Source organism: Chroicocephalus ridibundus, chromosome 7, assembly GCF_963924245.1.
Source record: "Chroicocephalus ridibundus chromosome 7, bChrRid1.1, whole genome shotgun sequence".
Classification (NCBI taxonomy): domain Eukaryota; kingdom Metazoa; phylum Chordata; class Aves; order Charadriiformes; family Laridae; genus Chroicocephalus; species Chroicocephalus ridibundus.
The window spans coordinates 40,642,597-40,664,944 of NC_086290.1; the positions used below are offsets into that span (position 1 = coordinate 40,642,597).

At 44.1% G+C, this 22,348-nt stretch overlaps 1 protein-coding gene across 5 annotated transcripts in view; it reads right to left on the reverse strand.

Annotated features, from left to right (window-relative positions):
- ERBB4 (erb-b2 receptor tyrosine kinase 4) overlaps positions 1-22,348 on the reverse strand; it is a 630,546-nt gene that overhangs the window by 205,003 nt on the left and 403,195 nt on the right. For all 5 annotated transcript variants that reach the window (XR_010071879.1, XM_063340408.1, XM_063340406.1 and 2 more), the window contains exon 4: positions 7,249-7,383. Coding sequence is in view for 4 of the 5 variants with exons in the window: in XM_063340408.1 (XP_063196478.1) it covers positions 7,249-7,383 (135 nt within the window). In the remaining variant the exon portion in view is untranslated. The remainder of the gene's footprint in view (positions 1-7,248; positions 7,384-22,348) is intronic.

Below are 22,348 nucleotides of genomic sequence, written 5' to 3' on the forward strand. Positions count from 1 at the left end.
CAACGACATCTGCAATTTAAAACGGTGTTCAAATTAGAAATAAAGGCAGCTAGCGTTATTTCTTCTAATGCTAGGGAAGTAACCAGCTTCTTGAGGGACGGCTGCACTTCTGCAAAACTTCAGCGCAGTGCCAGGAGAGCGTACAGGGAACCGGAGCCCTGCGCTCGCCCATCCACCGGCGGCAGCAGCTCCAGCCACACTGGGGCTGCGGCTGCTTCTCAAACTCAAAACTGTGGTTAGGAAAGTTCCTGAGCTCAACACCAGGCAAGAGGATGATAATTCAGGGCCTCCGCATATGGGAAATCAGAGCTAATGATGTTTCAAGGCTTCTTTTGCCCTTGGAAAATCTATGAATCAATAGGTAAAAAAGAGGGAAGTCATTTAAAGGAGCGTTTCCCTGGAATACATCATGGGATTTATTGAATCACAGGTATACAGCTGAAGACCAAGCCTTTTCTTCCAACGTATCACGTAACAATGTAGACACACTTCTGTCTTGTAAAAACTTGTGTTTTTACATTACCGGGTGCAATCAGATTCAAAGCAATGACAGAGGAGTAGAATGTTATGAACAGCAGTTAACTGAAGTTGTTCTGCTTGAAAAAATATCTTGCCAAAAAATTCCAGCTTTTTGCACAGCTGACAGGGGCTCAGTTGAAAAGCCAAATCAAGTCAAGGGAAATTTTTCCACAGATCTCACTGCACTTCAGAGTCAGAGCAGAAATTTCAGTTCAGGGGAATACTTTAAAATGGGCTTTATTTTCACAGGGTTCAGTTTCCACAACTCTGGGCATGTCAACTTGCAGTACTGCATCTTTCTTGAATAATTTCCTGAAAAGCAGCCATTTTTTTTTAAACTTGAAAATGGAAAGTAATTTTTTAATCTTTATTACCCAAACAGTTACCAGCTCCATCATGAACATGCATCCATATAATTTCAGTATTTGTAAAAGCGTTATTGATTTATTTGAACCTATGCTATTAGCTATGCAAGCGACCTTAATGCAGTAATTCCTTCCAGCTTTTCTGTGAAACAAAATCTCCAAGTAATGGTCCACTGAAAATTCTGATTTAATACTACAGTCCTTGTCAAATCCTGCAAGACAGTTCCCCCGGCACAATGAGGGGCTAGTCCAGAGCCTGCTAACAACAAACCCACGGAGAACAGTGAGGACCCAGATCAAAGCAGACGGGTTTTCACCGGGCTTTCCCTAAAGCTGGTCAGAGAGGAGTTGCTTACCAACCTAGAAGCATTTTAGGCAAGAAGTGTAATCCTTATTCCCTGCTTTATTTCCTGCACCATCGCTGGGAACCGCCACTCAGGTTTCTAGCTGCAAAGGGCAGAGCTCTACCTCTTCAGTTAAGATACTAAATCCAACAAGTGGTAACAGGGGAATATGCTCTTGCAAAGAGTGGCTTTAGCATGCTTGGCTAATGCTTGAATTCATGGCTTATTTTTGGAAGGAGAGAAAACAGATCTTCAGCATTGCAGAAACAAATTCAGCAACATATACCTAACGGGGAAATTTTGTTCCTTAGAGAGTTAAGCACTTTTGAGATTCCCACTGCAAGGTGCCCAGCTTAAAAACCCCAGGCTGATAGCACTGATTTCAGGTAAATGAAAAAGGCTGCTTTCAAATTACAATTAATTTTAAAAGCTTCAGCTACAAGATACCAGTATAAGAAGGCTCTGCAAGCAGTAAATACTAGTAATATTTCAGCATCTGAGTCAAAGGCAGAGACGTATCTGTCCTGGGAGAGTTGAAGTACGCGTGGTCCCTGGTACAACATTTATTACATTGCAGCGGCACACGCTGAGCTCTGCGCCGGCAGCCACTGGCTGTACTCAGCTGAACAGGGAGACCGTGTAATTCAAAAGCTTCTAACACAAACTTTTCTGCATGCATTTGATCAGAACACGAAGCAATGGGTAGAACGCATTTCAGGCTAAAGAAAAAGAAAAAAGGAGAAGCAGCACTTAGGATCCCTACATCTGCAGGACTTCTATCATAGTAGTTAAGATGCCATGGCTTTTTCAACTGGCTTCTTAACGCTGAGGTGACAATGAAAGCCTGCGAAGACGGGAATCAGAAAAGCTTTATTCCCAGAGTTCACTAGCCATATTCTCTTCTGTCTAGCACTGATGTAAATGAAGGGGATTGCCAGAGTTGGCAGATCCAAGGTATGAAACAAGTACAGAGGCAGGGGACTGATTTTATTTCAAAGCATCTTCATTTCACTCCGCCCTTTTGTCTTCCTCCTCTGCTGATTGCCTTGGAGCAGCAGGGAAGGTTGCAAGTGAAATTATCTCTGAAGTGGGACCACTATCAGCTCTTCTCTCTGGCTGGGGAAGGGAGCACACCAGCAGCTTGCAGTGCCGGCTGGCTCGCGGGGGCAGAGCAGGAGGAGCGGGGCTGAGCCCTGAGCACACACACACCCGCTGAGGCACAGGTGCCCCCAGCATGGCACTGCATTTATACCAACCTGCTGGAGTCCACTCTGCCATCGGCGAAAAGCCAGCAAGCCTTGGGCTCTTCTCTGAAGGTGGCCCCTGTTCTTTCGGACATGTAGACACCTTGGGGGAGATTTCATGTTCGCTACTGACTGTTGGAAACAATGCTAGCGATGCCAAAACACCAAACCGTGGCTTAGGCTTTAGGACCTGCTGGAATGATGAAGTATCTGATTCTGACACTCACGGCAGGTCACAGCTTTTTGTCCCGAAATATTCTCTGCCAGGGAGCGCTACTGAGGTTGTTACAGTGAAACAGCCTTAACAATTCCTGGGGCATAAGCTACCCTCCAGTACTGCCAGTCACAGCTAAACATGGCCCATAGGCCGATGCATCTACCCAGGTCTTACGTGATCACGCATTTACACAGACTTTCCTAAATTACTACTAGTATGGACTTTGTTATGCTTGACACAGCAGGTTTGGTTGGTTTACTTTCCCAGATTGATGGAGCCTCTCTGACAGACCTTCTCCCCCTCCTGTAAAGGTTTTTAGATGAGCAGTAAAACCCACTCATTCTTTTCAAGATATGCTGACATGGAAAGTCCCAGAGGGCTTTCGTTGACATCTCTTGCATTTAGGATATTCTCGGTAATGCCAAGCAACGTGTACTTACTCAGTTCCAATGGACTTCACCAAGATTTGCATTTGATGGGAGGCACCTGAGACTTCAGGCAATTTAATACAGTCATGTAAAATAAACAGTAAATACATACACATGCTGGATCTAAAAAAGCGTGAGTCGCAGTCTATGCAGAAAAGTACCAAAGACTGAGTATCATTTGCAGCAGCGGAAAACCAGCACGGCTGGGCCCAGCACGCACCCACAGTGCCCAGAAGATTATGAAAAGTGACATGTGAGCCAAATTTGAGAAGTATTTCCCTTATTTAATGATACTCTATACTGATTTCCATTCTAGGGTTATAATTCAATGTTCATTTCTCCAAGTCTGTTCTGCACCAGCCCAAAAAACGTGTCTTAATTCTTTCGTAAACTACCAGTGTAGCACATTCTTTTTCTCCTACCTCTTGACAGGTAGTAATAAGGTTCCACCTTTGAGTGATTTCATTTGAGGGCTTTACATAGATATATATTTACACACACACCCCTATGCATGTGTGTGTAACACATGCACGCACACACACAGAGACAGCTATTTAACTTTAGTCTATTTTAAATGATGATTTCTGTACCTGAATTGTTTCCCAAAGCCTTAACACCTTTGTTAAACCACTTTAGCCATTTCTTGGCTTTCTGTATAACGGGGTTTAGATTTTCACCTATGTAAATTGTGAAGACAGAAATGGTTTGGATTAGCTAATTTAATCAAATTTCACAGGATTTAGGAATGGTATTGAGGTGGAATCCAGTTTCTTGTTTGTTAAATGAAATACAGTCCAACTGCACTCTGCTCCATCCCAAATAAGGCAAAATAAAGTAAAATTTGGGTGGCTATCTTAATGAAGCTGCCTTGGTACATAACTCAATCAAATGATTGAAATAATGCTGTTTATCAGGTTTATCAAGCACAAATGGCAAAGCGCAAGTTGTTCCTTCCCTGTGTTTCAAAACAACTCAAAAGAAACGAAAAAATCATAGAATCACAGAATTATAGAATCATTTAGGTTGCAAAATGCCCTTGGGATCATCGACTCCAACCATCAACTCCACTCTACAAAGTTCTCCCTTACACCATATCCCTTAACACCACATCTAAACAAGTCAAACACATCCAGGGATGGTGACTCCACCACCTCCCTGGGCAGCCTATTCCAGTGTTTGACCACTCTTTCTGTGAAGAATTTTTTCCTAATGTCCAGCCTAAACCTACCCTGCTGCAGCTTGAACCCATTCCCTCTTGTTCTATCACTAATTACCTGTGAGAAGAGACCAGCACCAACCTCTCTACAGTGTCCTTTCAAGTAGCTGTAGAGAGTGATGAGGTCTCCCCTCAGCCTCCTCTTCCTCAAACTAAACAGTCCCAGCTCCTTCAATCGCTCCTCATAAGATCTATTCTCCAGGCCCTTCACCAGCTTCGTTGCCCTCCTCTGCACTCGCTCCAGCACCTCGATATCTCTCTCATATTGAGGTGCCCAGAACTGGACACAATACTCAAGGTGTGGCCTCACCAGTGCTGAGGGGGGACAGGGGGACAATCACCTCCCTCCTTCTGCTGGTCACACTATTTCTAATACAAGCCAGGATGCCACTGGCTTTCTTGGCCACCCGGGCACACTGCTGGCTCATGTTCATCCGCTTGTCAATTAGAACCCCCAGGTCCTTTTCTGCCAGGCAGCTCTCCAGCCACACTTCCCCAAGCCTGTAGCGATGCACGGGGTTGTTGTGGCCCAAGTGCAGGACCCGGCACTTGGCCTTCTTGAAGCTCATACCGTTAGCATTGGCCCATCGGTCCAATCTATCCAAGTCTCTCTGTAGAGCCTCCCTATCCTCATGTAGATCAACACTCCCGCTTAGCCTTGTGTCATCTGCAAACTTGCTGATGATACACTCTATGTCCTTATCAAGGTCATCAATAAAGATGTTAAACAGAAATGGTCCCAACACCGAGCCCTGAGGGACACCACTTGTGACCGGCCACCAGCTGGATTTAACTCCATTGACCACCACTCTTTGGGACTGCCCATCCAGCCAGTGCTTGATCCAGCAGATCGTATGCTCATCCAGGCCATGACCCGCCAGTTTTTCCATGAGAATTCTATGGGGGACAGTGTCAAATGCTTTCGAAAGTTTAGGTAGACAATGTCCCCAGCCTTTCCCTCATCCAATAATCAGGTCATCTTGTCATAGAAGGAGATCAGGTTCGTCAGTTAGGACCTGCCTTTCATAAACCCACGTTGATTAGGCCTGATCCCCTGCTTGTCCATTATATGACTTGTAATGGCACTCAAGATGATCTGCTCCATGACCTTCCCTGCTACCGAGGTCAGACTGACAGGCCTGTATTTCCTGGATCCTCCAATCCTGGATCCTAAAATGTTTTAAGAAAGTTGGACTTAGGTACATACTTCTTTCATCTTGCTATGGGAGCTGATAGTTGCCTTTATTACTTTCAGGGTGAGATTCCAAAAGTACTTAGCACTGATCTTGTACCGATTCCTCTGGAGTCACCACTGAAACTTTTGTTAGCTCAAAAACATAGAATTGATGGTGGTTGCTTTTTTAAAGGAGCTTATTACCTTGGTGTTGCAGAAGCATTTGTCTTGAAGAACTGGCAAAGGTTAAAAGAAAACCCAATAACAGAACAAAACAGAGTAACAACCAAGTCGTTTTCTTGTTGAAGCAATGACTCATAAAAGGGTACAGGCATTCCCTAACCTCCAAAGGTTTTATCAGTCCTGCTTAGAACTGATCATCACTCGTGATGAGGTTTTTTACTATGCAAATAAGATAGCTGGCTGCATTACAACTCTGTCAGGTTTCCAGCCAGAAGGCAGCCGAGCCAAGCCTCAGCTCCAGGGCTGGAAGCTGGAGGAGCAGTGGAGTCTGGCAGGCTCCCAGAGGAAGCTGTTTCTCAAGTAGCTGTGCTCTGGTTTTGAGCGCAGCAGGTGTGACATACAAAAGCAAGTTGGCCTTATATAAAATATATTATTCCACAAAGCACTTGGTTAAAAACAAGTTGTTGCTTAGAAATTATGGGGACTCATCAAAGGGTCTTTACCCAGAGTCTAATTTTTTTCCCCTGAATTCCTAATATACAGCTAAAGAACTGAAGTTGTTTCTTGGCTGTAGCCGAAGTTAAAGAGACAATCCGTCATTTATACATCCTTGAGGGACACCCTGGGATATGGTAAGCAATCCAGAATGTCCCTATATCCAGAATGCTCAGAGCAACGTGTCTGCTGCGGTGTCACTTCTGACATCAGATATAAACTTCCCCCCAGCCTATACCTGAATTTCAATCCCGAGGGTACTGTTTAATAGCATGTTATTAATTTTGAATGCACTTTACTATAATATAGAATATTTTACATAAACACTTTGTATCACTGTCACCACCATTCACTAGAATTCACTATTGCTGCAAAAATCATCAAAATACTATCAAAAGTGACTAACCCTAGGGAAGAGAAATAGAGAAATGGATCAGACAAATTAATCAAAGTAAACAGATACTCCAAGTTTGAAATTGAGAGCATTAAAATAGAGAGAACATATTAAAACCAGAGAAATATTGGTTATATTGTAAAGAGCATCCCATCCTCTGCAAATTCTCTCTCTTTCTTCGCAGATATACACAAGACAACAGGATAACTATTTCTTTGAGGTTCATTTCTCATCTAAAGTCAGAATATCCGTGAGCTTGTACCGTAATTACTCCAGCAGCTAATTATGATGCCATAGACAGACCGTTGTGACTCAAGGAACAGCCTGAGCAGCAGGAACAAATGCAAAGCAAACAATAACGGTTGTGCTTCCAAGGCAGCACAGTGGCTTTAGTGATAAATAGAAAAAAGAATATGCAGAAGAGAGAAAACAGATGAGAGGAATTTCTGAAAAGATATGATTTTCTCAAATACTCTCTACAGACAAAGTAGAGATTAGACTAAGCGTTCCTACAAGCAGCGTACAAACTTTGAAGAATGTAATGAAAAATGCAGGAAAAATTTACAAATACAATTCTCCGTAACAGAGGATCAAGGAAGACTTGTGTCATATTTATACTGTTTCATGCTGAGTGGAGACAACAAGGCTAAGAATAAAACCGGTACTTACATCCCGAGCTGCCATTCGTTGGAACCAAAGTGAAGTTGGAGGCCCAGGGGTTACGCACGATGTCCTGCCAATGAATGGTGTCTGCGAAGCAAAGAAATTTGTTCTGGCCAACATACACGCCTCCGTTCAGTATTTCTGCATAAAAGAACATGAGAACATACTTGTAAAACTTTAGACATACAGCTGATTGAATCTCTTGCTGCTTTGTGTACTGGAGAGAGAGGGCGTGAAATTTAAATGCAAAAAATTCTCACTGCAATCTCACTTAATACTCTGAAAACTGGAGGGCAAGTAGGCTTATGGTATTTGTAAACACGAACCATTTATTCGTATGCAGAAGAAACCTGATGAGGACAGCCACACAGCCGCTACATGATTACTGGGTTTACCTGTTGTTCCAGTGTAATCAAGTATGGAACAGTACTGTTATTTGTGGGTGAAAAACCTGCAAGACTTACCTGACTTTAAAAACACAAGCAATCAACCACACTACACTGTATTTCATCAATACATATGAACACCTAAAACATACACTAAACTAACGTGCTCCACTGGGGTAGGAATTTTCTAAGCCCACAGTACATGAGAAGGGTCCAGTCATCACCGTGTCCGGAAAAGCATGTTTTCTGGCCAGACTGTGCTACCGTAATACCATGATCCAAATACTCAAATAATATATATGACCCAAAATCTCAACTACTATGATCCAAAACTACCGTTGGCATGCCTTGCTGGAAGCTTTGTGTCAATAGGAGATGGTTTCTGAGCAGATGAAAGTTGAGTGGTTTTTTTTATATTTTCATGTTTATATCAGTTTGTTTAAAAAAATGGCTTGTTGATTTGTCAAATCTCAACATGAAAATGACTTTTAGCAATAACTTGGCTTTTTACCCTCTAAACTCTTCTTCAAATTCACAGTTTCGCTACTTAACCTGGCTCTCGTACTTCCAAAGCAGGGGACAATCCATGTGACCTTCATTAAAGTTAACAGGACCCACGCAGCTAAAACCTCTGCTCTGCTCAGTGTCAGAGATTCGAGCCTCAGCAAAGAAACGTTGAAGGTTAGTTACTAATGGCACCTTAGAATGACATTAAGTGGTGCTATACAGCCGGGAGTGTCACACTTCTCACAGAGACATTAAGAGTAAATCTTGACTACGGTAGCAATGATTAAGGTCGTCTGATAGTCCTCATCCCCTAAGAAAACCTTTAAAAGCTTTAGTGTGAACGCTAATGTCTACAAACAACAAGGAAGGAATTACTGCATTATTTTTTTTACATTTCAGGGTTTACAGGCCACAGCATATAGGAGAGGTAGCCCCCAAGAACAGAACGTATTAAATAAAGGTTCATCTGTAAATACATCCTTCCACCATATTAATAAGTTCAGAGTATTACTATTTCTTAGAAACCTCTGGTTTAAAAGCTTGGCTTTTCATTGAAAAGGAGCTTAAAAATGAAAACAATAATAATAATCTTACACAGAAAAGAGTCCAGATTAGAGATATAGCAATGATCTGTCTGTATGATATTCTTATGATCCCTGAAAAAACCCATACAGCATCTGTTAGCAATTCTGCTCTGGGGAAAAATGGGACTTAGAAGAACACTTGGAAAAATGACTAGTGATGATTTCTCTGTGTTGTCCCAGCTATACAGGATTACCTAATTCATTATGGCCCAGATTTTGATTAAAAATAACAACGAGTAAGCCATCAAAAACTGTAAAATCTACATTCATAGCTTCTTTAACACACACACACGATTCCAAATGGTGTCACTATCAGTTGGTACATCTGAACACCTGCTACTGGCATAATTTCTGGGATTTAGAGCATTCACTCATGACAATACCTATAACATTTTCTTTTCTGCTAGGAACTTTGATGCATTCTAATATAGCAGGCAGCATCTCACTCTAAACCTAATTCTAATAGTTTCATTTTGTGGAGAAAGACTTTTTTCAGCATAAAAGTAACCATAAAGTGTCCCCTCTGTACTGTAAGGAAAGCTGACAGCTTTCCTTGTGATTTACTGAAAGCAAACATGGAAAATGTTCTGACTTCGCTCATCACTGAATAATAAGCGTTTTTCCTGCTGCCCTTCCCCAAAAATGTGATGTATTACCTGCCCTGCACTGTACCATTTTTTAGAGGTGACAGGATTAAAGTTACAGGTCTATTCATGTGGTGAGACGCTAATAAACCTGAGTAATAATATCAAAGACGGGCTCTTACAGATATTAAATAACCCTGAGTTCAAAGTTTAGTACAATCCTTAAAATACTTGTGCTTGACTCTTTCTGCTCTGTGGGATCCAGACCCATTCCCTCTCTACCTCCCCGTTCCAAGCTGCTATGCTGCTTTTCCTTATGCCGAGCCCTCGGCGCGTGTAAACCAGCACAGATGCGTTGGCTTCACTGACTTAAACTCAAATGCCTTTTGCACTTCTCTGCCCTCTCTTAGCAAGAACAATGCCTGGAAAGACCTAATAAACCCTCTTACATGTTAAGCAAATGAAGCTCAAGTGTAATCAATATACAATAGAGTTACTGTATAATGAACTCATCATCATAAAGCCATCATCTCATTTTAATTTACAGCGCTGAAAGTGAGAGATAAAGTTAAACAATAAGCAGGAGGAGAACGGCAGGCATCTCTGCCTATGCAGACCAGCTAGCAAAGGAAGCCAGGCAAAAAGAGCTTTCTTCTCCTGCTGCAACACCCGAGGCGCCTCTCTGCTGAACTCCTTCCGAGGCTGGAGCAGGAAAGAGAATGACAAGTCCCCTAGTGAATTCTGTGATTTCTACTGCAAAGAAAGAAGCCAGTTCCTGCCAAGGAAGCGCTAAAAAGGACTGCTCATGGTGGAATGTATTTTAAATACCATTTTGGGGAGAGTATTTCTGTCTTTAAAATTTGTTTTAACAAATTTTTGTGACATTGGAAAATTGTTAGTCTAAGTACAATGCTGCTGCCTGGGACGGGAGGCAGAGCACCCAGCTCTATCAGCTGCTGCCTGAAACACCTACTGAGCCACACTGGCAGCAAACGTTGCCCTTGGACTTCTACGCTGCTCAGGGACACGGAGTTACCAAAGGGGATTCTGAAGCACGTGTCCCACTAGCTTTCATGGGAAAAAAGTTCGTAAAGGTGTCAGCCAATTTTGGACACCTTCCTGTAAGGTACTGATGGCCACACTTAAGAGTACCACGATCTCCCACTTTGGCACAAGGGCTGCAGCTCCTCTGAACAAAGAAGTAGCTCCATGGTCTTTTGCCACTTGATTCTGAAGTGAATGCAAAATCTTATCATCTTCCTTATCAGAGCTACTTTACTGGCTTAAAAGCAGTATAATTCTGTAACCAAAATTATATGAAAATAAATCAGCAAGTGCGCTCACCACTGACTTCTGTCATTATTTTCCTTATTGCTGCCAAATGATTGTGGGGAACTTATATCTGCATATTACTAAAATTCTATTAAGTGGCTGTTTATTCAGGAAGCTAAATCAGAAATGTTTTATCCATTATATCTGTTATTTTCTGGCTTCCATTAGCCCAGTGATGAAGCAGAACCATTACCACATAACTCGGTATGCACTACCACATTACTCTGGCAACCCACGATATAATACTTGCGATACTAACAGGAGAAATGGAAACATACAGGTCTCTGGCAACATGAAACACAAGTATCTTACACTTTCCATAAAGTGCCATGGAACACAGATAGATACATCACACACAATTTATACTTAGTCTGCTAAATTCTTAAAGGGGCTACGTTCGTAACATCTATTCTAACAGAATGAGTTTGACTGGAGTCAGTGAAAACGTATCACCAGCCAGCAGAAGGTAAATTCACTGTAAATAAGGCAAGGGGACACTAGCTCTCCAAGTGTGCTGTCTGTGGAGACTGGAGACGGAAAGAACTCTTCTTCATCCAGCTGTTAAAAGGGCATTTTCTTCAGCTGACTTTTTCTTGTGTACAGTGTAATCCCTCATGGTCTGTTGTCTCATTTCTAATGTGGATTAAATTGGCAAAACATGTTTACATTCTGCAACGTATCCTGAAGTGCAAGTAACTCATGTGTGTTGACATGCAGTGGGGGCTGTAGGCACCTGTTTAGCAGTAGAATCTAGTTCTGAAACAGTTATAAAATTGTTTATAAAATTGCTGTTGCTATTCAAGGTTGCAAATTAAAAGCTCTTCTCTGGTGCTGTGAAGCCAGCTGGCACGAGGAACTGGAAGGTGGCATAGTGAGAGGGAAAAGAACTACCTCTGAAGTGGACAGAGAAAGGCAAAGGAGTTAATTAAGAAAAACTGTGGGACATGTCCACCGTAACCACTTCAAAATCAAAACAGAAGATATCTTATACCTTCCAAGTTGATTGTCTGCTAAGGAAACAGCTGTCTTTTACACTACACCATATACAGCTACACTCTGCACACACGTATTACACAATGCATGCTGATGACACCTTCACTTCCAAGGTCAGCCTCCGTTAGAGCTGAAGCATCTCTGTAAGCTGACAGTGCTGCGCCCTCGCCATCATCGCCCAGGTGATGGGGATTTGTTGTCAGACACTGTATCACTCTCAAAACACTGTCATATTTCACCCAAGATGTTGAATGCATTATCTGAAAATGGCTTTGGCCTGGAAATTTCATGCCAAACCAAGTCTTTTGATCTCTTACCACAGCTGATTGCTGATGACCCACTGGGAAAGCACTTCAGGTCCATCACTAATAAGCTACGTCTTAAAGGGTAATGAGAACTGGGTGCTTTAGGAGACAATAGCTCATCCATCATCAATCAAGATCTGAAGTTTTTATACAGATGATTTAAGAAGAGTTGGACTGTGTAAAATTGAAATGTCACATTTGTATTGGGAGATGGGGGGAGCTTGGTAATGAAAATGAGAGTTTTAACCTTCTCCATTTCAGCTCAATGACCATACTCAAAAGCTCATGGATGTGGAATCTGTGTACCAGCTAGAAGCCCCAGACAGCCTTCGATCTCAATTATACAATTTCAAGTAAAGATTATTTGGGTCATTATTTGGGTCATTAGCTGGAAGTCAGTTTCAAGGCTTGATGGTAACAGCAAGATATTCTTTACTTCTATCAAAAGCAATCAGTGTTATGTGCAGCCTGTGGGTCTGTACTTCCAGCTGCTCAATATCTAAGAACGCTGGATTGTAGCACCTGAGCATAAATCTTCTAAACCTGGCTACCTATTTTGCTGCTTAAATAAAAATTGAGTCATTTGATTACCTTTCACTGAGTTTGATGGGGTACCCTTTTCACCATTTCACCACAAATGTGTGTGAAGATGGGCCCACAGGGTCCTTGCGAGTCATTCAGCTACTTCATCAAAGGACAACAGGCTCTGGTCAAGTCTTTCTTTAGTGATCTCCCAAAAGTGAGTATCTGTTTCATGAACGTGTTCAGGCATAGTAAACCAACCAAAAGAAGACATTTCTATCTGCTCGGATTATTCCTCTGCCTGCGCATGCCCTGAATTCTTCCTTCTCACAGCCGTATTAAAATTAAGACATCAAATCATTTGGCTGGTTACTTTGTAAAAGGAATAAACACTGCAAATTATCCCAGCTCTTTGCGGTAAACACCAGAGTTACAACACACGTTCCAAGGAAACGGTCTCTCTCCATAATCCAGCTAGATTGACTTCTCCCGGTGGCTGCTGAATTTAACCCATCTTGCAATGATCACAGCAGCCTCCGTCTACTTCGATTTTGATTCCCCAAAGTGCTTAGGCCCAGGTTTATGTTTAAATCATCTCCTTCCCCTCCATTCTGGAGAAGGCTTCCTGCTCCTGTAATAATTACTCTGCTTTGACGATGGAGAACAAAAAGATGTACTGATTCCAACCAACACTACTTTCGTTAACCATACACCTGCCCATCAGTATCACACATCCTTGATGTTAATTAACAGGGTAGACAAAAAGCTGTACGACCAGCGTTAGCTCCAGCCTTTCCTTCGCGGATATGAACTGCACAAGCAGCAGTAGCTGTTTACGATGTTACCCACCTCATTTGTTTGCTTCTTTTCCCATCACTGGCTTTTGAAAGCTGTTTGACCCTGTTGACTTTGCAGGTGAGGAGCTTTCATGTAATATGTTGACTCTGTTACAGGGATATTAATTTTCAGAAGAAGATGCTAATTGCCTCGTTTCTTTGACCAGTCAAATTCTGAGCCTGATGTTAGCAGCCAAGCGCTTGATTTACTGTTTTCTTAATATAATTTTGGGGGGTGACAGGTATATTAACAGATATAAAACAACATTTTAACAACCCATATGGCTTCCTGTGGGTTTGTCCAAACCAGGGAGAGAGGCAGAAAAGGGCCTGGCGGTCCTTATGGGTGGTAAAATGGACATGAGTCAGCAGTGCACCCATGCAGTGATGAAGGGTCATCACACTGTGGGCAGCAGAAGCAGAGCCAGCAGGTGAGGGAGGTGATGATGCCCATCTGCTGGGCACTCCTGAAGGTGCATCTGAAGTACTGGGTCAATTTTGGGCACCCCAGTGCAACACAGTTGTTGCCAAACTAAAAGAGAGTCCAGAAGAGAACCACTATGGTGATTAGAGGCTGGAGGACTTGTCACATGAGCAGAGGTGAGAGGACTTGGGCTTTCTAGACTGGAAGAGATGACTGGGGAAGGGGGACACCTAACTGCAGACTGCCTCTACCTAAAGGAGGGCTATACGGGAACACAGAGCCAGACTCTTACCAGAAGTGCACAGCTTAACGACAAGAGGCAATGGGCCAAAGCTGTAACAAGGGAAACACTGATTAAACATCAGGAAAATATTCTTCACAGCAAGAGTGGTTAAGCACAGGAGAAGACTGACCAGAGAAGTGGTGCTATCTCTATCTGTAGAGATCTCCATAAACAATGAAAACCTGATCCTTGTCTGAAGTTAGTCCTGCTCTGAGCAGAAAATTGGACCAGATGACCTCCAGATACCCCTTCCAACTGAAGTTATTTTGTCCTGCTATGATTATTAATCATCTACTACCACAGTACTTACAACACTCCATAAGTAATCCATTCTCTCCATTTTTATAAAAGCATACTTCATTTTAAACTTTTATCTACTGATAAGCATTTGGTGATGCAAAACACCCAGCTGGAAAATAACATGTATTTAAAAGCACGTCACGTGCGTATGTGAAGAAGTGCTACAGTATTCGAAATACAGAACCTATGCCACCGTCGCTGCCCCCCATTTAATGCAAAGGGGACATCTGAACTAAGAACCATTACAGCTTCCAGTATGAAAGAACTGTTGCCCTTCGATCTTTTGATTTTTCTCAGCAAAAAGAAAATTGTATTCATTTAAGTCACTGTAATGAATCACTGATGAGTTTCAAATTACTGGCTATGGGGAGCATGACACATCACTAGCTCACCCGAGAAGGCACGCTCTGGAGCTCAGTAAGAGCGGCAATATGCCAGCAGTCAGAAATGAGCAGTCATTTCATTCACAGGAGCCAGGAGTTAACATTCAGGTAGCACAGCTCTACCTGATGGGGATATGTGCGTCCCAGTCAGCAGCAACCCACGTTCGGGAAGAGGTGAGCCATTTCTGCAGTGCATTGGGAATGTGCCTCTTCAGTGGGTCCTCTGATAACACACCATCATTTGGTAGTGCTTACCTTTCAGTGTTCCGAACCCCAGACCTCTGAGTATGGATTTCTGCAAGGAATCACCTCTGTGGGCATCTGATTATTCAAAAGTTACTAAAACCTGCTGAATCCTAAACAAATCATCACTCCTCTGCCCTGCCCTTATTCTTTGGCAGAAAGCCAGCAGAAGGCACAGAAAGGGAGATGATGTGCAGCAGACTGGGTACACCAACAGGGCAAACAAAGTCTCCCCTGGTGTCCCAGTGGGCTCCAGAAAGTCTGGAGGCTCTGACAGACACCCCAGTACTGGAATTCATTTCTGCTGTCTGGACACCTTTAATGGTGAGCATCCTGTGGGACATAATCTGGTGCAATAACCCAAAGCAGCTGTATCAGCACTTGCCTTGCAGTCTTTCATGACACAGCCCCCGCTTTCTGTGTCAGGCATCCTCCAAATGTGTTCAGTGAAGACCGAACAGACCCCAGTGTCACTTCTTCTGCCCTCTTGAAATACTGCCAATGCCCTGCAGCTGCAAGAACTCCTTCATCTGTCACACTCATCAGCCTCTGCAAAGGTGCAGCAACAACAGACAACCAAGCCACACTTGTGGCTCACCACGATGGTTTCACATTCATTTTTCCTCAGAACTTCTCTAGAGCTTTTGCTGTGATTGAAGCATTATCCGGATGAATGATTTCAGCTCCTGAGGGGCAGTATGTTTATTTGCCAGCCCTACAGCAACATGAGTGGCTTCTGGCAGAGTTTTGTGGTGCATCCAGGACATTGCCCTTGGCTGCAGTTTCACCCACAAACTCCACAGTCAAGGTTTCCTAGGGGTAACATTGCAGACTGATCCTTCAACCGTCCTCCTTCACCTGTGACCAGCTGTTCTGCTAGTTCAGAGTCCTGGTGTATGACCAGGAACTACTGGACATGCTGGGACCTAAACCTTACTGTCCCATTGCTCCTACAGGGACTCATCCCACCTTCTTCCTTCCCTGATCTTAAGGGCAAACCAACAATCTGAAGAAACACGGGGCAGTGGTGGAGAGAGCATGAGCATCTTATTCCAGGCCAGAAAAAGTGGGAGCTGCTGCTTGGAGCCACCTAATAGATATGACATTCCCCGAGCCAAACCAGCTATCCACTGAAGACCACCTTACATTTCGTATCATCTGTGTGGGCCAAATTTGATAAATGTCACTGGGAGTACTTATTTATACTGTTTCCCCTAAACTTTTTACAAAGTTCTCTACTCATAGGATGTTCATATCATTTCGCCACCCAGGATGAGGCTACAGACTTTGACTGATTCACTTCTGTGTTGCCAAGACAGACACAAGCATTTTAAATGCCTCTCCTTGTCAGGACATTTGCTATACAGTATTTTGATCACACCTGTAATGTTTCATGTCCGCTGGTGGCAGCCCTCAGTTTATCTTTTCCATCTGCTGAGATATGTAACTGTGAGACTACCGTGTCTCTCCTGGCATCAGCTCTTTATAAGAGACATCTTGCGAGTAACTATTGCATGGTAGTTTATCTGCCGTTGCTGCTGCACCCCTTCCAAGCGGGCTTTTCATATGGAAGTCAAGCTGCAGTTGGAACAGGGTCCCCCTTCCAAGCGGGCTTTTCACATGGAAGTCAAGCAGCAGGGCCAGAGGCACCTGAATGCAGCAGGGTTTCCCTGCAGCATCCCCAGGAGCTTCAACTCTGGCATTATCTGGTGGTATATTTTTCAGTTCTTTTCATACAACCACTGACAAATTCCAGAAGCCTGCTTTCTATCCCAAGCACATCTGGCACTCAGGCCGCACACTTGGCAAACAGACTGATGGCCTTCTGTCTTGGAGTGTAAGTGTTTCAAGTACATCCTGATTGGCATCAACATGCAGAAATTCCTTCTCCCTTTGAAAAAAATAGTTAAGATCTGGATGTAGTGGTAATTTCCTCCATTTTTCTGAAAGGCTGTAAAAATTACTGGCTCCATAGAGCCCTTCTCTTTCAAAACTGTCATAATGTGGCTTGGAATAATCCTGGAAGGGTGCCCAGACCCACGTCCAGCTGCATCCTGCATTTCAGTACAAGCATTTGCATACGGGCTGGTAATTGGCATGCAGCTGGTTTTATGCCAGCTCCAGCAATTGCATAACCTAACTAATCGTTTTTCTGGGCTTGAAAGACGAGTCTGTGTCCGTTGAGCTTAAAATTTCTATATGGGATCTGTTCAAGTACGCTCTCACATTTCTATGCCACGTTGTTAACCTCTCCTGAGATACGGTGTCGACTCTTCGAAGAGGAATTTTAATTGAAATTTGTCTGAGGTGGGAAGTGCCTGTGCCTTTCCCTGGCTCTCCTGTACTGAAACAGTGCGAATGACATGCTGCAAATCCTCCTCCTGCACAGAGGACTGTGAAGTGACTCTTCTTCGGCTCCTACAAGGACCTTGGATTGCATTTGCCCTCCCAGCGCTGTGGCTGGGGACAGCCAGATAGCCAAAAGAAGGCCTGTAAACTGAGGAACTTGCATGTTAGTCACAGCAATCAGTAAGGCCTTCTTTGGAAGCTAATGAGTTTGATAAAGTCTGAGCCTCAAGTATTCCAAATCATGTTTTTTCCCCTTTAACTGCTATAATTGCTAAGAGGTCACTATCGGTCTTGCTTCTTTCTTTTGCATGCGCGCTTAATTCAGGTTTCAAATCTGGCTGGATGTAAGGGAACCTGTCCGTGCTGCTGAGCCGCCAGCCCTGTGGAAACACAGGCAACGTGTTCCTGATTACTGTTCTCCCCCCGCAAAACTCGCGTGCCTTCTGTGATCATCATGTTTGACCACATCCTTTTTGACTTTAATTATTCCCACTTTCTGTGCATCTATTATAAGGTAGTAGTGAAACAGTGGCAAGAGCTAAAATGTGGCTGTTACATTAAAAAAACCAAACAACAGAATTCAGGCCAATTTTCCCTAAACTATTAACCTCAAACCAGATGCTTAGGTGTGGCAAATAAGCACATGTGAATTCATGCCAAAATAACCACTTTGGATAGTGGGAGCTAAAGGAATGGGTGACAAGGTCCTCAGCACATGAGACAGTTCAGGTTTAGTTCATTCACTTTTTTTAAGACTACCGTCTCTCCTCAAGTTTTCCCAGTTCTGGCTGCTCTTAAATAAGCCTTATGCCAGCCTTATGAGCCCTTCTCATCTCCCACCAATCCTAATTTTAAAAACACCTCATCTGACACATTTAGCCACAATGAAAACATCCTCTTCTTTCTTCCCATCAGTATTTTGATTGTAATCAACGTGGTCACAAACGTTCTCCCAACACATCTCTTTCTTTTCCCAGCAGGTGAACTGCATTGAACCCGAGCTGCTCTCAGTTACGATGCAGTAGATCAGGAGTGACACTGTGGGCTGGAGTGACATGGAAGAATTGCAGTGAGATCTATGCCTCCATCAACAGAGGACACACTCTGCTCCCAGTAGTGGCTGGTCACATGGTGGACGGTCCCTTTTCTGACTCGTTCCTGCTCTGTACCCATGCAACCTTGGCAGGAACGAGGGTTGCTTGCCCTGTAATATTTGATAGTAGAACACACTTTCTTCCTGGAAAAAGGATCGGTTTGCTTCCAGCATTTTACCGCTCTGCAGTTAAACTAGTCCAAACAGCTTCTGTCTGCAGGCAGCGAAAGCGCACAGTTTGTCCTTGTCTACACTCTAGCTAAACTGCAGCTGGCACTGATTGATGATATTTATTTCAGTGAGATCATTTTTAATAATGTAGACAACAGGAGGGAAGAGTAAGTGCCCGGACCCACCAATTCTGTCGTACTAACTGCTATGCTTAGTATTAAGAATAAGTCTTAGTAATTTTTTGCCAAAGAGCTTCCCAAAAAACCCTACACAAAAGAGAGAGGGCACACGAACAGGCCATGGGCTACGAATAGGGTCACCGAGGGTGGAATGAGGCAGCTCTTCTCCCAGCTTCAGGGCTTGGCTCGGTAGGGTTCAAGCCTGAATGTCTGCCCCTGCACTGCCTGTGGTCAGCTTTGTAGCCTTTCTTACCATTGTCTTTTAAGGTCGATGCATCTCGGACACAATTTATAAATAAATAAATAAATAAATAAATGAGAGAACCCGAATTATAACTTCTCTCTCAGTCCATGGAGTGCTGTGTTCCAGAATTAAATAAATGTTGGTAAAGGGACAGGAATATTCATCCAATCAAATATGGGGGGGGGGGGAGGGGGGCAGGGGTCGGAACATATTCTTCTGAGTTATTATAACTCCTTATTTGGCTTTAATAGCTTGTCTTTCTCTTGAGCTTCAGAAGTTTTTCCTCAAATTGCATAGGCAGTCAGTGTAAGGCTGCAGAAGTGTTATACCTGGCTATTCCTGGTCTTCAAAGGCTACGAAACATCTGCTGGTTGGCAAGAGCAATTAATTAGCAAAATTGAAAAGATGGTTCTTTTTTACAAAGGCTTGGATGAAGCAGGGGAGGGGAGACAACTCCAGGAAAGTCAAGCCTTGTAAAGCCCTGTAAGCTGTGTGCCTCTGGGCAAATTCCCAAGGCTGAAATCTCAATGAATTTAATGGGTCTTAATTCCACAGGATTTCTAATTACAGACAAGGGAAGGTAATGGGATGCGATGTAAATGTTTAAATGAAAATGAAGAAAATAAAAAGCCTGTCAAATTTACTAGCCAGTCTCCCAGACGCAGCTCCTTGCATGCCGAGCACCCAGGCAGGCGCTCAGAGCAGCTAACCGATTCCACAGACACAGTGACAGGAAAGGAAAATAAAACGGCTCCCAAACCATCCTTCCCACAACTCGTTAGAGGCTTTCTCCTAATGAATATGAGCCACCAGTGTGCCCAGGTGGCCAAGAAGGCCAATAGCATCCTTCAGTGGCTACAAGCAGCTGCGTCTTGGAGTTCATAGGACAATCTCCTCCTTCCCATCCCAAATCTCCCTGTATGCCCTGTTCCTGGATCTTCTCCAGGGTCTTCTCCCGGCTTTGGGGCTTGCTCGCAGCCTCCCTGCCTGCCCCACCCTGCTCTCCAAAATCACAGAGGCAGAGCACTGGGGGCTTGAAGCCAGGACCACATTGGTCCCAGAACGCTGCAGGGAAGCAGCCTTCCTCCCCCTGCCCACCACCACCTTCCTCCCCCTGCCCACCACCACCTTCCTCCCCCTGCCCCACTGCAGCCCCTGCCATGCAACATGTGGCACCCATACGGGAGCTGCTGCCAAAGCACCCTCCCCTGTGGCACCCTGCACGTTTCTGCCTGTTCTCTGTGCCAGAGAAGACAGCAAAAGCCTAATGCTTTCACCTGCAGAGAAGAGAGGCAGTTTGTTAAACGCCATCACCAATGTCTCACCTGCCATATTAAAAGTTGTCACTTTCCCATCACAAACTTGAATGAAGATTCGCATTCCTGCAGGGCAAGGGCCCTACGGTAATTTGGGGAATCCTGGAGTTGCAGGGCACATCAGACAAGAGGACAGAGTGAAGGGGGGTAACTCATGGACAGCTTTGCAGGGAAAAGATGGGAAGGGGTGGTTAGGCTGAGCGCTGTGGTGTGAGCAAAATCTCTTCCAGGGTGTTAACCCCATTCAGCACTGGCTTTCATTTTTTAACACATGCAAGGATGTCCCCCTTCCCTTCTTCCTTTGTTTTGCACTGTTTTAGAATGAAATTCTTAGAAAAGGGTCATGTGAATGACCCAAGTGTCAGATGGAAACATCTGTAAATCACTACTAAGGGACAAGCAAACAATCCCCTGAGCACCCAGATCTCTGCAGACACAAGCACCTGCAGAGAAATCCCACCGAGAGCCAAGCCTGCAGTGCAACACGCAGCATCACTGGCCATCCCCACCGACAGGCCAGCTGGCATATCCCATTGCGGAGCAGCTCGTGGGGCTGCCTCTAGCCCCTCTGCCTCTGGGATAACCCAGCAGGGGAGGAAGGAGATAAAACGGGCTCCATGAGGCACAGCATAAAATTCAACATTGGTCCTCTGAGCAGTACCCTTAGCACAAATCACAGCCTGCGTACGAACAAAACCACCTCCTCGCACATAGAAAGAGGGGAAAATCCTAAAACATAAGACACACGAACCTCTGATGATGTACCAGAGCAAGAGGTACCACAGACAGAAGCGAGGCATGCCTGAGTCATCTCTGGAAATCAATGTGCATTTTGGAAAGACCTATTACTCTCAAATGAATTGGACCAGTATCCACTTAAAACCACACTAGTAATTATGGACTTAATTATAGGTTTGGGGCATTTATTTTTTTTCTTTTTAAAAAAGAGACTTTTTTTTTTTTGCAAGCAAATTTTTCCTAATCCGGACTGTGTCAGTCTCCTGTCTCAGCATCCTTTTAACTTAATACCAACTCAATGGTCCAACAAAACTCCCATTTAGGCACTGCAAGGGGTACACAAGTGTTGCCAACTCTGGTCTGCAGTTCTTAGCCATTTGGCTTTTTTTCACTCAAAAGCTGCTAGGTGCTTTCCAGGGGAGCTTAGGCTTGCTAAGAACAGTAGAGGGACTTTTTGCAAACAACAAGCAATATTCCTCCTCCCCTTTTCCCAAGGAAACACTGTGGTTGGATGAAAGGAAGCACATTCTTTCCAATGGGGCTCGGTGCTCAGGCCTAGCACAGCAGCACTGCCCGTGTCGCAACCAAAGCAGATCCCGGCTGAGGACACGCAAGAAAGGAAGAGCATCATCTGCACTCCATCCATCTCTCACAGGAATTTGCCTTGCGTGAGACTGTCTCTGAGGGGGTAGGCTGGACAGCTTTGGGAAGGAAGAGTTGGGCCAGAGCAAGAATTTGGATAAGCAAGTTCAGCTCAGGCTCATCTCCCTCCTCATGTGCTGTAAAGCACTCCACCTGCATGAACGTCATCTCAGTCTGAGACAGCTCTAGCCTTGCCCCTTCCCATAATGTCAACAGAGAAGAAAATGTCCTTGATTGCCTTCCAGCACTTGTCACAAGAGGGACAGAGTACTCAGGGCTCCAGCAGGCGCTCTAAGATCTCTGGATTCACACATTTACTGGTCCAGGATGCAAAATATAGCTCTGAGCACCTCTAAGATTATGCTGTCAGTGTCACCAGGAGCCGACGACCACTGCCACTGATGTGTCTCTTGCACTTGTTCTTCTTCACCTGCTTCTCGTTATGGAAGCAGTGATTTAAGTCCAAACAAGTTTGAACCTGAAGGTTCTGTTCACAGTTGCCTAAATCTGATATGGAGATGATAGCTGGTTCAACAGAGAAATGCAACCGCTAAAACAGCAGCTGCTCCTCCCAAGTGCAGCGTGTGCCGTACTGGAGAGGAACACCGCAGCAGGCTGAACGCTCCTGGACACTGCCCACTCCTCCTGTACCACACAGTACACTGGTAACTGTGTCTTACTCAGGAGCCAAA